Source organism: Diachasma alloeum, unplaced genomic scaffold (assembly GCF_001412515.2).
Source record: "Diachasma alloeum isolate Michigan unplaced genomic scaffold, Dall2.0 Dall_scaffold_00201, whole genome shotgun sequence".
Lineage (NCBI taxonomy): Eukaryota > Metazoa > Arthropoda > Insecta > Hymenoptera > Braconidae > Diachasma > Diachasma alloeum.
In genome coordinates, this window is record NW_021680366.1 from 841,108 (window position 1) to 859,090 (window position 17,983).

The following is a 17,983-nucleotide window of genomic DNA, read 5'->3' on the forward strand; positions in this document are numbered from 1 at the left end:
CAAAAAGGGAGTGAGGGGCGTGGGGGGGAGGGGGAGGGGGCTTGGGGTGATGTTTCTGTACAGTTCTCTCGTGTTGGCCAAGAATGCCGAGGTTTTCGGGTGGAGGGAAAAGAAGAGAGAGACAGCTTGAAGAGTCACCGTGAGAGAGAGAGGTGGACAAGTAATAATCCAGTGGTGGGGGATACTCACCCTCGAGCCCTGACACGCGGTGGGGGTGGGCACACTGTCATGGCGGCGCATGCAATAGCCAGGGAAGCGCCCGGAGAATACTTGACAGGAGGATAAAATTCCTGGATTTTTTTCACGTGATTTCTCCTCTGTGAATTTTTAAAAATTAAACTCTCCAGTTTTGTAGAAGTGATCCTCACGATTTTTTTTCCGTCTCAAGTGTTTTTACTCGTTGGGAAAAAAAAAAGAATTATCACCAGTGACTTATCTAAATGTGAGTGCCTGTCTCAATGTGAATTTATCGTATTGTGGACCCTCCGGAGACTCTGACAGACCGTTGAAATCTGACTAGAAAATGTTTTAACGTTCTCAGGGGATAATTTGTGTGGTTTATCGGTGAGTTTGAGATTAAATCCCATGGAATTTGAAATTTAATTATCGTGTGGGTAACGCTATTTTCTACTGGGGATGAGTAACCCGGAGATTGGGTAAATTGAAGGGACAGTTTCCTGAGAATTGACTGATTTTTTCTGGGAATTGAGTCGCGTCAGGTGCATTCATTAGGAGTATTTATGAGACGTGAGGGAGATGGGGATCTTGAGTGGTGCATCTGTGCCGGGCGATGCAAATGAGGGGTCGCACTTGTCAAATATACATGGGGGGTCGTGTTTTTTTTTCTGTCCCTTCGGTTATGGCTGAGGGATCCTCACCCGAGGCACTTGCGAGGGTGTAAGATACCCTGATATGCCGGGATTCTTTTTATTAATCCGGGGATTGTGTGGCGATATTTAACTTGCCCCGCCCGCGACCCCGGTGGGTCGAGGTCCTCGGGCTGAATTTTCCACCGGTTTTCCGGGTATTTAAGCCCACGTGATGATACGGAATAACCACACCCCTCGTAACTGGCGGGGGGAAGGGATGATTGAACTGTTTTTCCGGGGTTTTTCCGATCTTTTTGGACTTAAAAGTGCATTATCGAGGATTTTTTTAGGGGAATGAGGGGTGCGGTGGGTGGAATGAGGTGAGAGGGCGATTTCATGGCCAATCGGGCGTAATTAAGAGTGTCTGGATGCACGACGAACTCTGCACATGGCCTCGTTCCGCTTGGCACAACGTTTGCAACCTGCAACATTCGTACGGTTTATGGGTAAGGTTATAGCCAACGTCCGGTGTGCGGTGAGACTCGTCTTTATTATTTAATGGAGGGGGAAGGTATCGTCTCACGCGCGGGGATGGAACGGGTGTCGGTTGTGCACACATATTTATGTGGTTTCCGGGGGAATTGTTTGGGCTTTTGAGGGGTTTCGGGAGGACTCGGGTGGGCGATATTACGGGTCACGGGAGAAATGACGCATTTGCATTGAATAGATTTTTTTTTCGACATTTTTTAAACACGTGAAATATCGGAATTTAATAAACTCATGGATCATTACTTGACGGTTAGAAAATTGGGATTACTATGGAAATTTCAAGTTTAAAATCTTGAAATTTTTGGCAAGGAATAATTCACATGGAATTTTCATTGATCTTGTTATTGATAAATCAGTCAATTTTCTTGGATATTCAATGAAATTTGATTTCTCAGGTTCATACGAGAATGAGAGTTAATGAAAATCGTGAAAATTCAGGCGACTTTTCTTCTGAATTTTCAATCTGTTGGTTAATTCAGTAGCGATATTACGGGTCACGGAAGAAATGACGCATTTGCATTGAATAGAATTTTTAAACACGTGAAATATCGGAATTTAATAAACTCATGGATCATTACTTGACGGTTAGAAAATTGGGATTACTATTGAAATTTCAAGTTTAAAATCTTGAAATTTTTGGCAAGGAATAATTCACATGGAATTTTCATTGATCTTGTTATTGATAAATCAGTCAATTTTCTTGAATATTCAATGAAATTTGATTTTTCAGGTCCATACGAGAATGAAAATTACTGAAAATCGTGAAAATTCAGCCGAATTTTCTTCTGAATTTTCAATCTGTTGGTTAATTCAGTAACGAAGTGGTAAAACGGTTTAGTCGACTCAGCTCTTAGCTGAGTTTTTGAAGAATATCTCCGAATCTAAGAAAAATATCGGAATTTTCATGAGAACCTTTTTTGTAGCTCGTAATTCGATCTACAAAAAATTTGCTCTGCAATATTTCCGAGATATTGAAAACTGACCAATAGTCAAAATCGACTTGAACCGTTTTACCGCTTCGCTACTGAATTTTCGCGATAAGTGTGAAAATCCAAATTGTCTTTGAAAGTTCAATGATCATTCACCATGATAACCTTAATTTTATTGTATTTCCAAGATGAATCAGGAATTTCCTGAGCAATTTAGTCTGAAATTGAATTCAAGTTCCGAATATTGAAAATTCAAATGCATCTGTTACTTAAATTTCAAAAAATTTCTAACAGTGTTGGTAATAAATTCGATTCCTTCGTCGTCTAAACAATAATTCCATTTCTACATTGAGAAAAACAAGTCTTGACTAATATCCTTGGTTATTAACTAACATAATTGCGCCAGTCATATTCCACGATTGAGTCGATTCCGTAATCGGCGAATGAATTATGAGTTCCGTAATTTTTACTGAACATTTATCTCCGTGCAAGTATATTTTATACTCATTTCAAGTATATTTTTTTTCCGTGTTGTGTGCTACACACTAGCTGTGGGGCCAAATAGGGATCACCAAAAAATTTGGATAATCCATCGAAAATTGGAATGTAGCACTCCAATTTTTGAAGATTTTGGACTTTTCCTTGTGGTTCCCTTACTGTACAAATTCAAAACAAGTTTTACTTGTACCAAAATTTATTAAAATCGCTTATTAAAAATGATCAAAAATGGATTTTTTTGTGCCAAACATGCGAAGCGGGCGCCGAGATGGAAAATTTTCATTGCAAAAATCGATTTAGTTTTTTCAAAAAAATTGTATTCTCTGTGCAAGCAAGAAAGATAATTTCTAGCACTACTTCTTCGTTATTCGCTGCTCCCAGGATATTCGAGGGATAAAAGTTTGTCATTTTGGCTATTCAATAATCACAGACAAAATATTAATTCTTAAATGAAATAATAATAATGATATAACAGCACATCTTGTAACTTAGGGGCAAAATATTTCTTGATAAACTTTCCTCTATAAAAGATATTTTTATCCTGAAAAGGCATCATCGTGTATGAACGATCCGCCTCTTCAGCCAAATATTTAGTTGTTGTTGAAAGTAGAGCAATTATTCATGTTTGAAACTTTCCAATTCGAACAAAACAATTATTTCTTAATAATTTTCAACTAACGATTTTGTTGGCTCCAACAAGACTTGTTTGAGAATTTGTTCGTTTTTCTCTCAGCTCACATCCACAATTTTTGCTTGAATTTTCTCAGCGTGGACTGTATATGGATCCACTAGTCTGTCCTGTGGACCGGGGTTTCGATACTATAGAGACCTTTAACACGCTATCCCCTACTACCGCTTGGCCGTTAAGGATATCCAAGTAGTTTGGGCAATTTTTTCTGGGGGAAATCCTCCTCAGAATTTATAGAATGGACCAAGAGCATTTTTTAGATGCAATAAGAGCTGTATACTCCCAGCTTCAATCCAGTAGTTTATATACTATTTCATACACTTTCATGCGTTTTTTTTTTAATACTCGTTAGATTCTAAAAAACAAAGTTAAGCATCCGTTTTACTTTATTCGCAATAGATCATGAATAAATGAATTTTGAATTTCATAAATTTTCTTTTGAACTCGCCTTTTCGCTTCAACCTGCCATTTTTTTGTTCATAAAAATGTACATTACGCATGATTACAATGTTCAATTACTAAAAACAATGAATTTTTAGTGCTACTCTAGAGACGCGAAAAATTTATGAAATTCAAAATTCATTTATTTATGATCTATTGCGAATGAAGTAAAACGGATGCTCAACTTTATGCTTTGGAGTGTAACGAACATTTTTGCTGCGGGGTCCCAAGGCCCAGTGAAGACTTAAATTGCAGCGACGTATCCCCTTAACAATTAAAATTGATCGACAAACGGAAAAGTTAATCTGAATTAAAATGACGATTTGAAAAAATTAGAAGCTGAATAAAAAATTGTTAATATTTTGCTACGATTAAGAGTGATGAAAGCCAGGATAAGGGGGAATTTATCAGGGGCGGTAACTCGTTCCAATAACTATGAACACTGCACTACCAATTACCACGGACATGTACAACTTGTCCGAAATACATATGTGGGGGGTTGAGCGGTGACATCGACCAATTAGTTGACCCCTCTGATGCCACTGGGGTAAAACTACCTCTCTCTGGTTTTTCATTTTTTTCAACATTCAGGTTATTCTAGCTATCAGTTTCATTGGCAGCCTGCGGGAAAATTCTGGGGGGTGATGTGTTCAGTTAAAAAATGAGTTTTTTTTTGTTTTCCATTTGCCGTGGAATTGGTGCAGGCGATGATTGGAACGGGCGAGGACCAACGTGGATAGTGGGACGGTGATTCGAGTGGCAGGAAGAGACAGCGGTGGTGGCGGTACGGCAAGGGTAATTGAACATTTTTATTAATCGAGTTCTTTTGTGGGTTTGCATTTTAATTTTTGTCGAATTCTTTGTGCTTTTCTGCTGGGGATGATTTATTGTGGCATTCTATTGGATTTCGAATTTTTTAATCGATTTTTTGTGAATCGACACGAGAACATTTTAGTTTGATTATTTTGATGATTTTGTGAACTAAAAAATAGTGTATTTTTATAAAAGTGCGACGGATTTTGCACGAGTGCACGGAGAGGAAAGTTGGATAAAAATTACTTCGAAAATCGATACAAATTTTACTACATACACTGATAGGCAGAATTAGTTATTGTTAACAAATGGATTTGGTTGAAGGCTGGGGTCTATTTGGTCTCACCAAATGTTCATTCGTTAATAGTTGATGAATGCAGATCTGAGAAGTCTTGTTTGACTCGACTTTCACCTTTCAAGTGAACCATTCGTTAACTATCAACGAATATTTATTTGGCCATATTCAACTCTACCATTCGTTAATAGTTAACGAATCTCGTTTGGAATAAATGAATCATTCTATCAGTGTATAGGGGAGAGTGGAGCAATATGAAACAGCGGGGCAAAATGAAACAGTAAAAAAAACGACTGTCTGACGCAATTCAAGCAAAAAAAAAATTTGATCGAATTTTTTTTTGTCAACTTTTTTATTATTCTTATAGAAGTACTGATGATAATAATAATTTTCCATTCAGTAGAATTAAAAATTATTGTGGAGGTTGAATGGGCGAAGATTTTGTCAATGGATTATTCGACTGAAATTCTGCATCATATTTTCCTTTTTCCCCGCCTGGTTCTCGCCCTGGGTCCTGGTGTGGACCTTGGATTTTGCTGTTTCATTTTGCCCCGCTGTTTCATTTTATCCCACTCTCCCCTACGAATGGTAAAGCTGGAGCGAAATGTAATTCAGTGAAGGAATCCGGGTTTTTAGTGGATATCTTGCGATTTTCTCAGTAAAAAATACATCTAGGGGAGAGTGTGCCTGTCCCGCTTAGCGGGTAATACCGCTCACCCGATTTTCTCCACAACCATCAACTTGAAAATTTCTTTCTGTTCCTGATCATGAAGAATTTGATGATAGGATGTGATTGTCGGAAAAATTTCACTTTATTTACCACTTTAAATATGAAAAAACACGTAACGAACTTTTGAGGTCTCTACAGTGCAAAATTTGTGGACTTTTAATTAAGGTTTTTGATAGTTTCAACCGCTGAATTCTCATATTAAACTGTAGTTATTCGATTCGTGGTACTTTCGTGCCTAATTTGAGACCAATTCGAACTCAAAACTCCACTCATGTCAATAATTATCAACAATTTTGTTGACGCCGAGCGGAGCCGGTAATACCGCTCATAGGATCGGCCACGTAGTTGCTCGACAGCACTCGAGTACAGGTTAGGTTGCGGCGCGAGCGATACACGCAAAACCCTATGAGCGGCATTGGAATCGTGCCGAGGGGTATTACCCAACGGCGGGTAGTACCGCTCAATAGGCTCTCTCTTTTATTTTCAATCAATTCTGTGGCCTCTAAGGAGAATTAGGCGTCTACACTTCCAGAATAACGAGTTCAATAGTTAAAGAAGTCTCACAAATACGTTTTTGATACTCAAGTTGAAATATAAAATATAAAACTGGCATTTCCCCTTAGGTGGGCGGTACAGGCACACCCTCCCCTAGTAAAATTTCCTTCACCGACAGAGGATTGGGTAAATTTTCCAGTTTCGATACAAATCACTCTCACGTTTAGTAAATTTTCCGGGGCCAACGGAGCAACATTCACTATTAATCTCACACTTTGTCTCCTAATTAAGAAAAAACACTGGAAATCGAGGTTGCTCCACGATTGCTTGACTTGTTTGATACGACGAAAGAAAAATTCAATAAAAATTACCAGAAAAAAAACTGAAAAATTTCGTTTTAAAACGTAATCCGCGAGCGAAGTAAAATTCAATAAAAAGTTTGAGTCGAAACTGAAATTTTACGAATCACCACGTAAATTCTGTGGGGATAACAAGTCGTTCCGTAATTTTTTCCCAACGATTGAGAAATTTTACGGAACGGAGCGTAGAAATAACTCACCAGCTTCATAAAAATCGTTGAACCTTCAAGAATTTTTGATTTTGGAGGCATAATAAGTCGGCAAGTTTCTGTAAGATTTTACTTCTTCGGGAAAAATTACGTGACAATTTCGTATTTTGTTCGGTGATGAACCTGAGAATTCACTGAACATTTCAAATTTCTTCGCTTCCATTCCTATAAAAAATGCCGGAAGACGATTCCCCATTGCGGATTACGTGAATTGTTCCGTAATTTTTACTGAATTTTGCATTTCCTACCAGAATTACTGGTAAAAATTCAGAGTCAATTTTAAAGACATTTTGCTGTTCTCTCGATAGCAGTTTTCACCGAAAAATCAGTTGCATGTCATAAAAACCTAAAGTCACTTGGACATTTTCCTGAAAAAAATGCGAAAAAGTCTCAAGTATTCATAACTCTTCCGACAATGGGGAAAATACGGAATTGCCTTGTGATACATGACTCTCAATCGATTGTAAAGCGAGTCCAATGTGAATGGCGCAGTTAATCAATTGCTCTTTGCCATGAGCAGACAATTATCAGCTTCACTCTTTCTCCGATGGCTGCAGTTATTAACTTTTCAAGTGCGTTTGCAGTGATCATTCTTCATTAAATCGTTGAAGAGTCAGCTACCCACCAGTAATTACTCACTCTCTCCATTAAATCTCATTTAAATGAATTTTAATCGTTGATTTAAGAGTTGATTTCCGAAACATTCCTCTCTGTCCTTTTGAAACAAAAAAAGCTCGACCAAATATCACGGATGTTGAAGGTTTTCGGAGAGTAACTGATACAGGGAATTCTCCGAGGAGTCATTCATTAACGGTCAAACATAAATGTAAGATTGATTTATCTAATGTCGTCATCACACGGAGAAAAAGTTGGGGAAAAATTACGGAACAAGTCATGTAGAAGTGAAGCAGAATCTATTTTTAGTTCGTTTTGCCTCCGAGTGGAAGCCTTGCAGTTGATTAAAAATGAATGTAAAATGCCCGAAAGAAAAATTATTCATCACTGATAATTTTTTACGTGAATGCTAGCTTTGACAAGAGTAAACAATTAATCCATTAAATTCTTTCTACAATTATCCTTTTAAACAATTGTTGCTGGTTTGACTAGAACATCCCGTACATTCGGGGTACCCAAAAACATGAATTATTTATCACAAAAGTTTGACACTGACGATAATTTGCGTATTGGGCGTAAAATACTTATTGATTTTTTTCCGATTGTTAACGATTTTTTCTACATTTTAATCCTCTCTCTAATTTCGGAATATTCCTTTTCTCCTGAGACTGTGTGATTTTTGAATTTATTTCAGTCTCTTCTAAAATTATGTACCCAGTCATTTATTCCCAGTAAAATGTCTTCTAGAACCAGAAGTTTCTCAATCAAAAATTGGTTTCAGAAACTAGAAACTTTGTTCTTTGTTTATCGTGTGATACGAGTCCATATCAAACTCCAAAAATAACTACTAGATCGTCTCTATCTCCCCTTTTGAAAAGTATATCGCCTGACCTAGACTCAATTACTGTTGAATTAAAGTGCAATTGTTCACGGAGAAAAATTCTTTAGAAAAATTCCAGTGTTGTTAAGGTAAAAAGTATAGGGATTTCTGATTAAAATTTTCGTGGAATTCTGTGACAATTTCATATAAGAATAGCAGAAATTCACGTCCCACTGAAGTAAAATTTCCAGCGCTAGCACTGGAATTTTCCCCTGACCTTTTATTTTTACTTTTAAAATAAGTGCGTTTTTGATGCTGAATTTTAGGGATATTTCTTCTAAAATTATGCACCCAGTCAATTCAGTAGCGAAGTGATCAAACGTTTTCCAGAAATATTTCCGAATTTAAGGGAGATAGCAAAATTTTCATAATAACCTTTTCGGTAGAGCGAATTGAGTGCTACTAAAAAGGTTATGAGAAAAATTTTGCTATCTCCCCTAGATTTCGAGATATTCATTGAAAACTGGCCAATATTAAAAATCGACTTAAACCGTTTGACACTTCGCTACTGAATTGTTCCCCTCAAAATGTCTTCTAGCCCCAGAATTTCCTCAAAATCCAAAAATTGGTTTCAGAAACTAGAAACTTTGTTCTTTGTTTATCGTGTGATACGAGCCCATGTCAAACTCCAAAAACAACTCCTAGATCATCTCCCCTCCCCTCGCATAATGACAAGGCGGAAATGTAACTCTCCTTGATGCCTCAATTAATCCCCCTCAATTTTTTCGCCACCAGGTACTATGGAAACAGGGGAATGGGGGGCGGCGGAGGGCTACAAGCCACGGAACTCCGGCGACGGTACCTGTTCACATCACCTCCACCAAATCCCAACAAGTACCAGGAATCATTAATAAGTGATAATGGACGCACCGATGATGCGTATCAAGGGGCAACAGTCGGTATTGCATCCGGCCAGCCCACTTGTATTGCTGGAATTAGTGGACGTGACAGACGTAAAACGTCCGATATTAAGGACAATACGTGGTCACAATTGCTCGAGGAGAAACTTGAGGACGGAAGGAGACGAAGAAGACGACGCGGAAGACGACGGGGGCGGAGTTGTGAGCCAATTAAACTTGAAATCAGTGGTACGATGAGAGAGGGCAACAGTAATGGAGAGTGGCAGGAGGTGAATGATAATTTTCAAGTACCCGAGAAGACTAGGAGAATTGATAAGGACTGCTGCAAGGGACTTAGACAAATGACGGAAATGGCTGTTGGTACATTGCTACTCGGTGTTGTCCTGCTCGTTACACCAGGTATACACTAATTGCTTCTAATTATTCAAGTGCAATAGGGGAATGTCTCGATGAGGATGTGCGTGAGAATTTGGTTGCCTATAGTTTATCACGTACTCGGTACGTTATGCACCCTCTTTGTGGTGGATATGTGTGGGAAAACGGAAAACTGAAGGAATTGTTGGAGATGAGGATAAGTATACGTTTGTGAAAACATCCGTTTTATGACTTCCGTTGTTATTTTTTAGTTCTTCATGTTTTTTGAAGGATTTTCAGCGGTATTTAGCATAGAACCATTGCGAGAGATACACTCTGAAGCTTATTACAGTAGAGGCTTCGTATAAGATACCTTGGGGACAGGAGGAGAGTGGAATTCCGGGAATCCCTGTGCCCCCACTACGCGCGTCCATAGAGAGGAGAAAAATAGGGACCAGAGGGTTTCAAATAAGATACCTCGCTCCTTGCACGGAGAGAAATGTTCAGTAAAAATTATGGAACTCACAGTTCGCTCACCGATTACGGAATCGACTCTGAAAATTCAAGTGACGGTACCGTAATTTTTCACAGGAAATTCAGATAAAAATTATGGAACCCTCCGGAAAAATTCCCTGACAGTTCCGTAAAATTTTCTACAACCACATTTCGCTCCGGAATTACGAAAAAGATACGTAATTTTTATTGAATATTTCTCGCCGTGTGCGCCCGAATTCAATGAAATTTTAATTTTTACTGAATGAATATCGATAACAATCAATTTATATGTTTAATGGTTTGAATTTGTATCGCCCGCGTTCCTTTTTCTCTCTAAACATAACCCGCGTGATAGAATGGCAGCTGATGTTGGGGGATTGTTGGTGGACTCGCTGATCCGTAGATGGGATTGAATCTTTTTTTTTAGAATTTTGATACAAGAATCACTTGTCTACTTGTATCAAGAAATTCGTGGCTTGAAAATTACGAAGCGCACAATATCTCACGCTGAGAAAAAAATCTTACGCCAAGAAATTTTATACTTGTCCGAAAGGTGAGGCCAATTTCTTCATATCAAGAAAATGAGTTCTCAAATCAATTAAAGTAGCGTTTGCATTAAATTATTTCAGAATTGAGGCTAGAAAACTATTAAATGAATTAATTCAATTTTACTTGGTTTGAGGAATCGCTTTCTTGTCATCAAGAAATTGTCCTCGTCTTTGGGACAAGTACAAAATTACTTGACGAAAGGTTTTATTTTCTTAGTGCAAGATATTTTACTCTTGAAAATTTTCAAGTCAGAAGTTTCTTGATGTAAGTGAAGACGTATTTCTCAAAAAACTTTGTTTTTGTCAGGGAAACCTACTTGTTTTGCTTCCAAATGGAAACTTTGTCATCGTTTATTGTATTCAAGTTTTGGATTTTTTGTGTTATATCGATCCAGTATGATCCACAAAGTCCGGAAATGCAATTTTTAGCGAATTTTTTAACGATGTTTTTCTTCAATTGGTCGCTGATCCGTAGATGGAATTGAATCTTTTTTTTAGAATCTTGATACAAGAATCACTTGTCTACTTGTATCAAGAAATTCGTGGCTTGAAAATTACGAAGCGCACTATATCTCACGCTGAGAAAAAAATCTTTAAAAATCCGGAAACGCAATTTTAGCAAATTTTTTAACAAAGTTTTTCTTCAATTGGTCGCTGATCCGTAAATGGAATTGAATCTTTTTTTTTAATGTAGGTATTGTAGACAAGAAGTTTTCTCCTGCGCTGAGTTTGTTGAAGGACTAAAAATACTCGGCGTAAAATTGATACTGAGCGTAATTAATGAAAGGGCCCGAGTCGAGAGCCTCAAGTGTAACAGGAAATCCTTAAATAATTTCTCTTTTCCTCTCTTCTTTTCACTGTTGAGGGAGTTAAAGTGTTTTAAGAAAATGACAAGTTGGATTCCCAAGGGGACGTGAGGTCGAGGATTTTAAGTGTGTCATGAGAATGTCAAGGAAATTCAGTGCAGTTATGAGAAAAAGGGGCAAAAATAGTTTTCTTGGGAGTAAAAACACTTCTTCAATTTCTATCGTCGTTGTTTTTATTCATAAAATTCAACGAAGAAGTAGAATTTCTGATGGACATGTTGGGGGGACTGAAGACATTTACATTTTGGATGTTTTTATTGGATGAATAAGTATTCGTTGGGACGATTCCGGTTAATATTCGATCGGAGAACTGGAGAACATTAATTGACACATGAATTGCATTTAAAAACATCAAATTCAGTAGCGAAGCGGTAAAATTGTTCAGACGATTCTGCCTTTAGCTGAGTTTTCGAGGAATATCTCCGAATCTACGAGAGATAATGAAATTTTTGTAATGAGCTTTTTTGTAGAGCGAATTGGGGGCTACAAAAAATATTTTGACCAACATTTTGCTATCTTCCTTAGATTTCGAGATATTCATTGAAAACTGGCCAATAGTCAAAATCGATTTAAACCGTTTTAGCGCTTCGCTTGTGAATTGCGCTTCTGGTTCTAGTGAAATCGTACCAGAAATTTTCTAAATAGCAATAAGTCCTATGTTATTGAAAATTGTGAACTGAAATTTCCGGTAAACTTCTTGGGAATTTTTATCAAGTGACATTTCCACTGAAATTGCATGGAATTTCGTCATTGCAAATTCATAATTTGATAGAAAAATCGATGAAAATTGTGAATTTCAGCGCAATTATTCTATGAGTATCTATAAATATTAGGCCAATCCGGGTAATTAAAAATATCATGATATTTTTCCCCTAAAGTAGAATTGAATGTCGTCCTCAGTTTTCAGAGAACTCATCGAAAATTTGTGATATTTGGATATCCAAGTAGGGGAGGATGGGGCAAAACGACCCCCCTTCAATCGTCAATATTTTCCGATTCAATAATCCGATTGGGATGAGTTAGAGCTCGTTTTGAAGAATGAAAAATTATCTTCAAAATGAAGTTGAAACTGGGAATTTTCACAATGTCATTCACAAGTTATTGACAATTGAAAGGGGGCCGTTTTGCCCCACCCTCCCCTACCTTTATAATTTGGTACAGACTCCACTGTAGATTCAACCATTTTCAATCATCAAACTTGTCAATTAAGTTGCGTGTGAAAAATGAAAAAAAATTAAAATTACATTTTGCACAGAATTATTATTTTTTTGAATGTTCATTGTTTATAAATAAATAATTGAAATTGTTTAAACTTTCGGAAGCCTTATTCTTTAGTCATGAAATCCATTTCTGGTAAAATTATGAATATGAATGAATTTATTACGATTCCGAACAAATGATTTTTGTGGTGGACTAAACATCGGGACATTTTTAATTTCACTGAAAAGTGTATGGAATTGCGAATGTTTGAGCAGCAGTTTCACAATAATTCCTCAATTCACATGAATTTGGGATTAATTGAAACTTCAAGGACGCATTCTTATAAATTATTTATAGAAAATGTTCGTAATTTTCAAAAATTACACTTTTTTGATTATTTCATCAATCTTTCTCCAAAAGTGAACTTTCTAATTTTTTTTCAGATTTTTAAAATGTTTCCGAACAGTTCAATATTAAGATTCATATTCAGACCTGCAAAGTTTAAATAATAAAATCATTATAAGATTTCCGGAGACTTGACGTCAAATGGAGCTCAAATAAAAGCTCCGATGTTCGACTACGAAAGTAGAAAAGCATTTCACTGGAGAAAAAATCGCTAAAGCACTTGAATACGTTACGCTTTCACTGAAATTTCAATGGACTTCGTCGTAATCCATTTCATTCATTATTTCATCGCATTCCTAATTTGATGAAATCCGGAATGGAAACTGTCATTTTGTGTCAGTCATTTGATAAAAATCAATAGAAATCAGAAAAAATCAGGTAAATACGTCCTTGAAGTTTCAATTAATCCCAAATTCATGTGAATTGAGGAATTATTGTGAACCTGCTGCTCAAACATTCGCAATTCCATTCACTTTTCAGTGAAATTAAAAATGTCCCGATGTTTTCCTCCTAAATCAACTACAACTAATTCCTTTCAATCAGTGAAAGTTACATAGACACATGAATCCCACAAAAAAATCAAATTGTGCTTCTCTAAGAAGTATCTAAACCTTCTAAAACGTGAATCGATCACAAATGTTCACTCATGATTTTCAAAAACATCACAATAACTCCTTTCCTTCAGAAATTCGATAACTCAAGGATTTTTCAATTCCCCCAGGTCTTTGTCACCAGGACGCAGTGCACATAACTGCCATACTCGGTGAAAGTGTGGTCTTCAACTGTCACGTTGAGTTCCCGGGTGAGCATCCAGTGCCCTACGTTCTCCAATGGGAGAAGAAGGTAGGCGACACGGTACGATATCGGACGATCAACCTCTCTGCTCTCTATCCGTGAGTTATAAATTTATGGGGCTTCGCTCGTGGCAACCCAAGCCGGCCTGGTACCTCCTCGATACCCAGAGATTCCGTCTTATCATTCAGTCATGAAGTGGAAAAACTCGATGAATCGACTCAACTTTACTCTCAAGTTCCTTCTGATAAATATCTCTGAAACTGTGGGGAGTCGTAAAAATTGTGTAAGCATTCTATTTTGCAGGAGAAAAGTGACTTTGAAAATTTCCAATTTTTTAGATGGAATGTGGGATAATTTGGCAGATCGAAATAACGCAAAAATTTTGATGGTGAATTTTCAGTAAAATCTGAAATTTCATGATTTTTTTCCACCTAAATCGCATTTAATGTCACTGTCCTGAAAATTCCAGAAGATATTCGCCAGAATTTTTTGGTTTTCTATTCGTTTTCAGGGAAGAAAGGAACGGAAATTTAAAGTTCTCGTTGATTTTTCCACAAAATTCTGAATTTTCAATGACAAGATTCCTTTAAATTCGGAGATTTTTCTCGAAAACGCAGCAAAGAATTAAGGATGTTTATCCAAAATCGCGAGTATTAAAAAAAAATTGATTTTTTTTTCAACTGAGAGATAAAGTTATTCACGCATGAAAAAATTCAATAGAAAACCTAGCGAATTCGCTAGGAAATTCTATTGGAAAATTCTATTCGTTTTTTGCTCTAATTTATTGGATATTCGATAAGAAAAAGTCAATTGATTTCGAATTTCTGTTTGAAATTTTCTCTTCAGATTTTTCCTATAAGAATGCTTGGGCATCAATTTTTCACTCGCATTTTGTAATGCAAAACAAAACAACATCCGTCGGAAAAACCAAAATTTTCTGGTTTCCTATTCATTTTCAAGGAAAAATGGAACGGAAATTTACAGTTCTATTTGATTTTTTCACGAAATTCTGAATTTTCAATGACATGATTTCCTGAAATTTCAGTGGAACTTGAACACGATAAATTTTCCGAAATTTGGCACAGAAAATTCAGACGAAAATTTTTAACAGTGTATAATTATCTACAAACAAAATGCACTTGTTGAGATATTTTGAAATTAATTTTGAAGTCGATTCAACCCGTTCGATTGCCTCATGACCGAATTCAATAGATTTTTATCGACAAATGAATGCAATTGGTACCAGGAGAAACCCTCGGAGCGCAGCCCCTCAATGAGACACGTCTAACGCCATTGAAAAAAAAAATTTTTTTTGTTGAACGTTTATGAATCATTGTCGTGACAAGCTCGATTATTATTTATGCTTCGTCATATCTACGTAAATTGATGAGCTTAATTGCCTATAAATGAATGAATACATCATTGAGAATTATGGAATAATAATAATTTGATGAATTATGAGAGATTAACCGGCGAACAAGACACGCCGTTCGTAATAAATTGAAATGTAGCAGAGTTATTAGTGATTATGATCGTTTAATATGGGAGAAAGTGTCTGCTATTTGTTATGGAATCCGGAATGAAGAGGGCAGAGCGCGTTTACAAACAAATAAATAAATAATTCAATAGTTCAAAGGGATTAATCAACGAATTGTTAAATTTTTTACCCCAAATGGATGAATCGAAGAGAAGTCTTTAGATTCCTTTGAGAATATTTCCGAAACTATCGACTTTAGGACGAAACGTCACATAACTTTCTTTGTGGGAAATTCAATAATCTACAAAAACGGTTTAGAGACATTTCGTCGTAAACCCATTAGTTTCCGAGATATTCGCGAAATAGTCCGGACAATATTTTTGGATTCATCTGCAATTGACATTTCGCTGCGGAATAACCATTAATCCCGGAAATTTATGAGCACAAGATAAATTTAGACCGTTGAGATGTTATTCGGAGCATTGGATACTCGACCAGAGGCCGTTGGCCTTCTTATTGATAGCACATTTTATTTATTTATTTGTCTGTTTATTGATAATTTAATTTAAGTTTGGAATAATTATAATCCAATTTCATTGAGTCATAAATGCTGCAATTCATAAATCATTCAAACCATCTGATAAATCATCAGACATTTCGTATTTGCTTGTAACTTCTCGAGTGATTATAACGAAAAAAAACAACACCATGCCTCTGTCTCTCTAATCTCTGGTACGCCTCGCATGATTTCAATATTTCATGGGTTCTGGATAATCCAGGAGAATCATTCATTTGAATCGAATACATGCCGTCGGTAGTTGGATTTGTGTAGCAGATAGTGCAATTTTTTTTTTCATTTCAAATTGATTTTTTTGTAGATCCCGACGAATGTTAAATTAAAAGAGATTGAAGTGTAATGAAAGCCCATTTTTTCCGTAAAACTCAGTCAGCCGGATGGGACTGAAAATGGAGAACAATTTGGCATTGGAAATGAATATAATTTTTTTTTCCTCTGAATGCGTGAAATTTTTGGTGGAAGTTCTTGCTAGAGATTCTTGTTACGTCGGAGAGAATATCTTTCTCCCAAATTCTAAAAATCGATTAAGGGGCTATGTCGATGAAGTTTAAAAGCCTTCACTGAGCCTTGGGGAAATCACGGACCCGAACGATTTTGCCCCGGATAATCAGGAAAAACTTCATTTTTTCCTGCTTTTACCTTCAAAATACGCCTTACGCCGTAGTTTTCATACGATTTTAGCTTTTTTTAATCAATTAAATTATTATTCATCTCCATAGTTAATATTGAGGAAGTAGGATCATTGGAAATGTGGAGAAAACAATAAACTACACTAGATTATTGTCAATTCGCGACGTTTGGCGTATAATTCAGGCTTCCTCAGGCTTCTTGACAATTGAGCACATAGTCATATTATTCTCTGAAATAATGTTGGGAACTCTAAACACATTATTACGTTTGTAAAACATTAAAAAATCTGGCACGCAACACTATTAACAGACTGGCATCTGTCATTTCCTCCAGTCATGAACTAACACCGGAGAATTTTGAAATTCATAAATTTTTTTTTGAGCCTGTCTTTTCGCTTCGACCTGTCGTTTATTTTATTCATAAAAATTAGATTACACATGATTACAATGTTCAATTCATTTAGTCATGATCTATTCCGATTTTGCCCCGGATAATCAGGAAAAACTTCATTTTTGACACTGCTGCTACGTTCACCTCGTGTCGAAAAGTGCCTTTTCGTTTACTCGTAAACGAAAAGTCTTTTCGTTTACTAGTAAACGAAAAAAGGCACAGTTCGCCACTCGCTGAACGTAACATCACTGTCAAAAACTATTGTTCGACACATGTGAGACAGGAATTTTCAGCTCGTGTGATTGGCAGCCCTCGGCTTCGCCTCGGGCCGCCAACTTCACACTCGTGAAAATTCTGTCTCACTCGTATCGAAATATACTATTTTTGCTGCTTTCACCTTCAAAATGCGCCTTGCGCCGTAGTTTTCATACGATTTTAGCTTTTTTTAATCAATTAAATTATTATTCATCTCCATAGTTAATATTGAGGAAGTAGGATCATTGGAAATGTGGAGAAAACAATAAACTACACTAGATTATTGCCAATTCGCGACGTTTGGTTTATAATTTAGGCTTCCTCAGGCTTCTTGACAATTGAGCACATAGTCATATTATTCTCTGAAATAATGTTGGGAACTCTAAACACATTATTACGTTTGTAAAACATTAAAAAATCTGGCACGCAACACTATTAACAGACTGGCATCTGTCATTTCCTCCAGTCATGAACTAACACCGGAGAATTTTGAAATTCATAAATTTTCTTTTGAGCCTGTCTTTTCGCTTCGACCTGTCGTTTATTTTATTCATAAAAATTAGATTACACATGATTACNCGCCGTAGTTTTCATACGATTTTAGCTTTTTTTAATCAATTAAATTATTATTCATCTCCATAGTTAATATTGAGGAAGTAGGATCATTGGAAATGTGGAGAAAACAATAAACTACACTAGATTATTGTCAATTCGCGACGTTTGGCGTATAATTCAGGCTTCCTCAGGCTTCTTGACAATTGAGCACATAGTCATATTATTCTCTGAAATAATGTTGGGAACTCTAAACACATTATTACGTT

General features: G+C 36.6%; 1 protein-coding gene across 5 annotated transcripts in view; it reads left to right on the forward strand.

The window, feature by feature from the left end:
• Window positions 1–17,983, forward strand: part of LOC107035854 (protein turtle) — a 68,196-nt gene that overhangs the window by 25,362 nt on the left and 24,851 nt on the right. For 3 of the 5 annotated variants that reach the window (XR_001460765.1, XM_015253456.1, XM_015253453.1), the window contains exons 1-4: window positions 210–564; window positions 4,619–4,709; window positions 9,046–9,569; window positions 13,760–13,893. Coding sequence is in view for 4 of the 5 variants with exons in the window: in XM_015253456.1 (XP_015108942.1) it covers window positions 9,065–9,569; window positions 13,760–13,893 (639 nt within the window). In the remaining variant the exon portion in view is untranslated. Of the gene's footprint in view, window positions 1–209; window positions 565–4,618; window positions 4,710–9,045; window positions 9,570–13,759; window positions 13,894–17,983 lie in introns of those variants that run through there. The other 2 variants (XM_015253455.1, XM_015253454.1) reach the window with 2 other exon arrangements.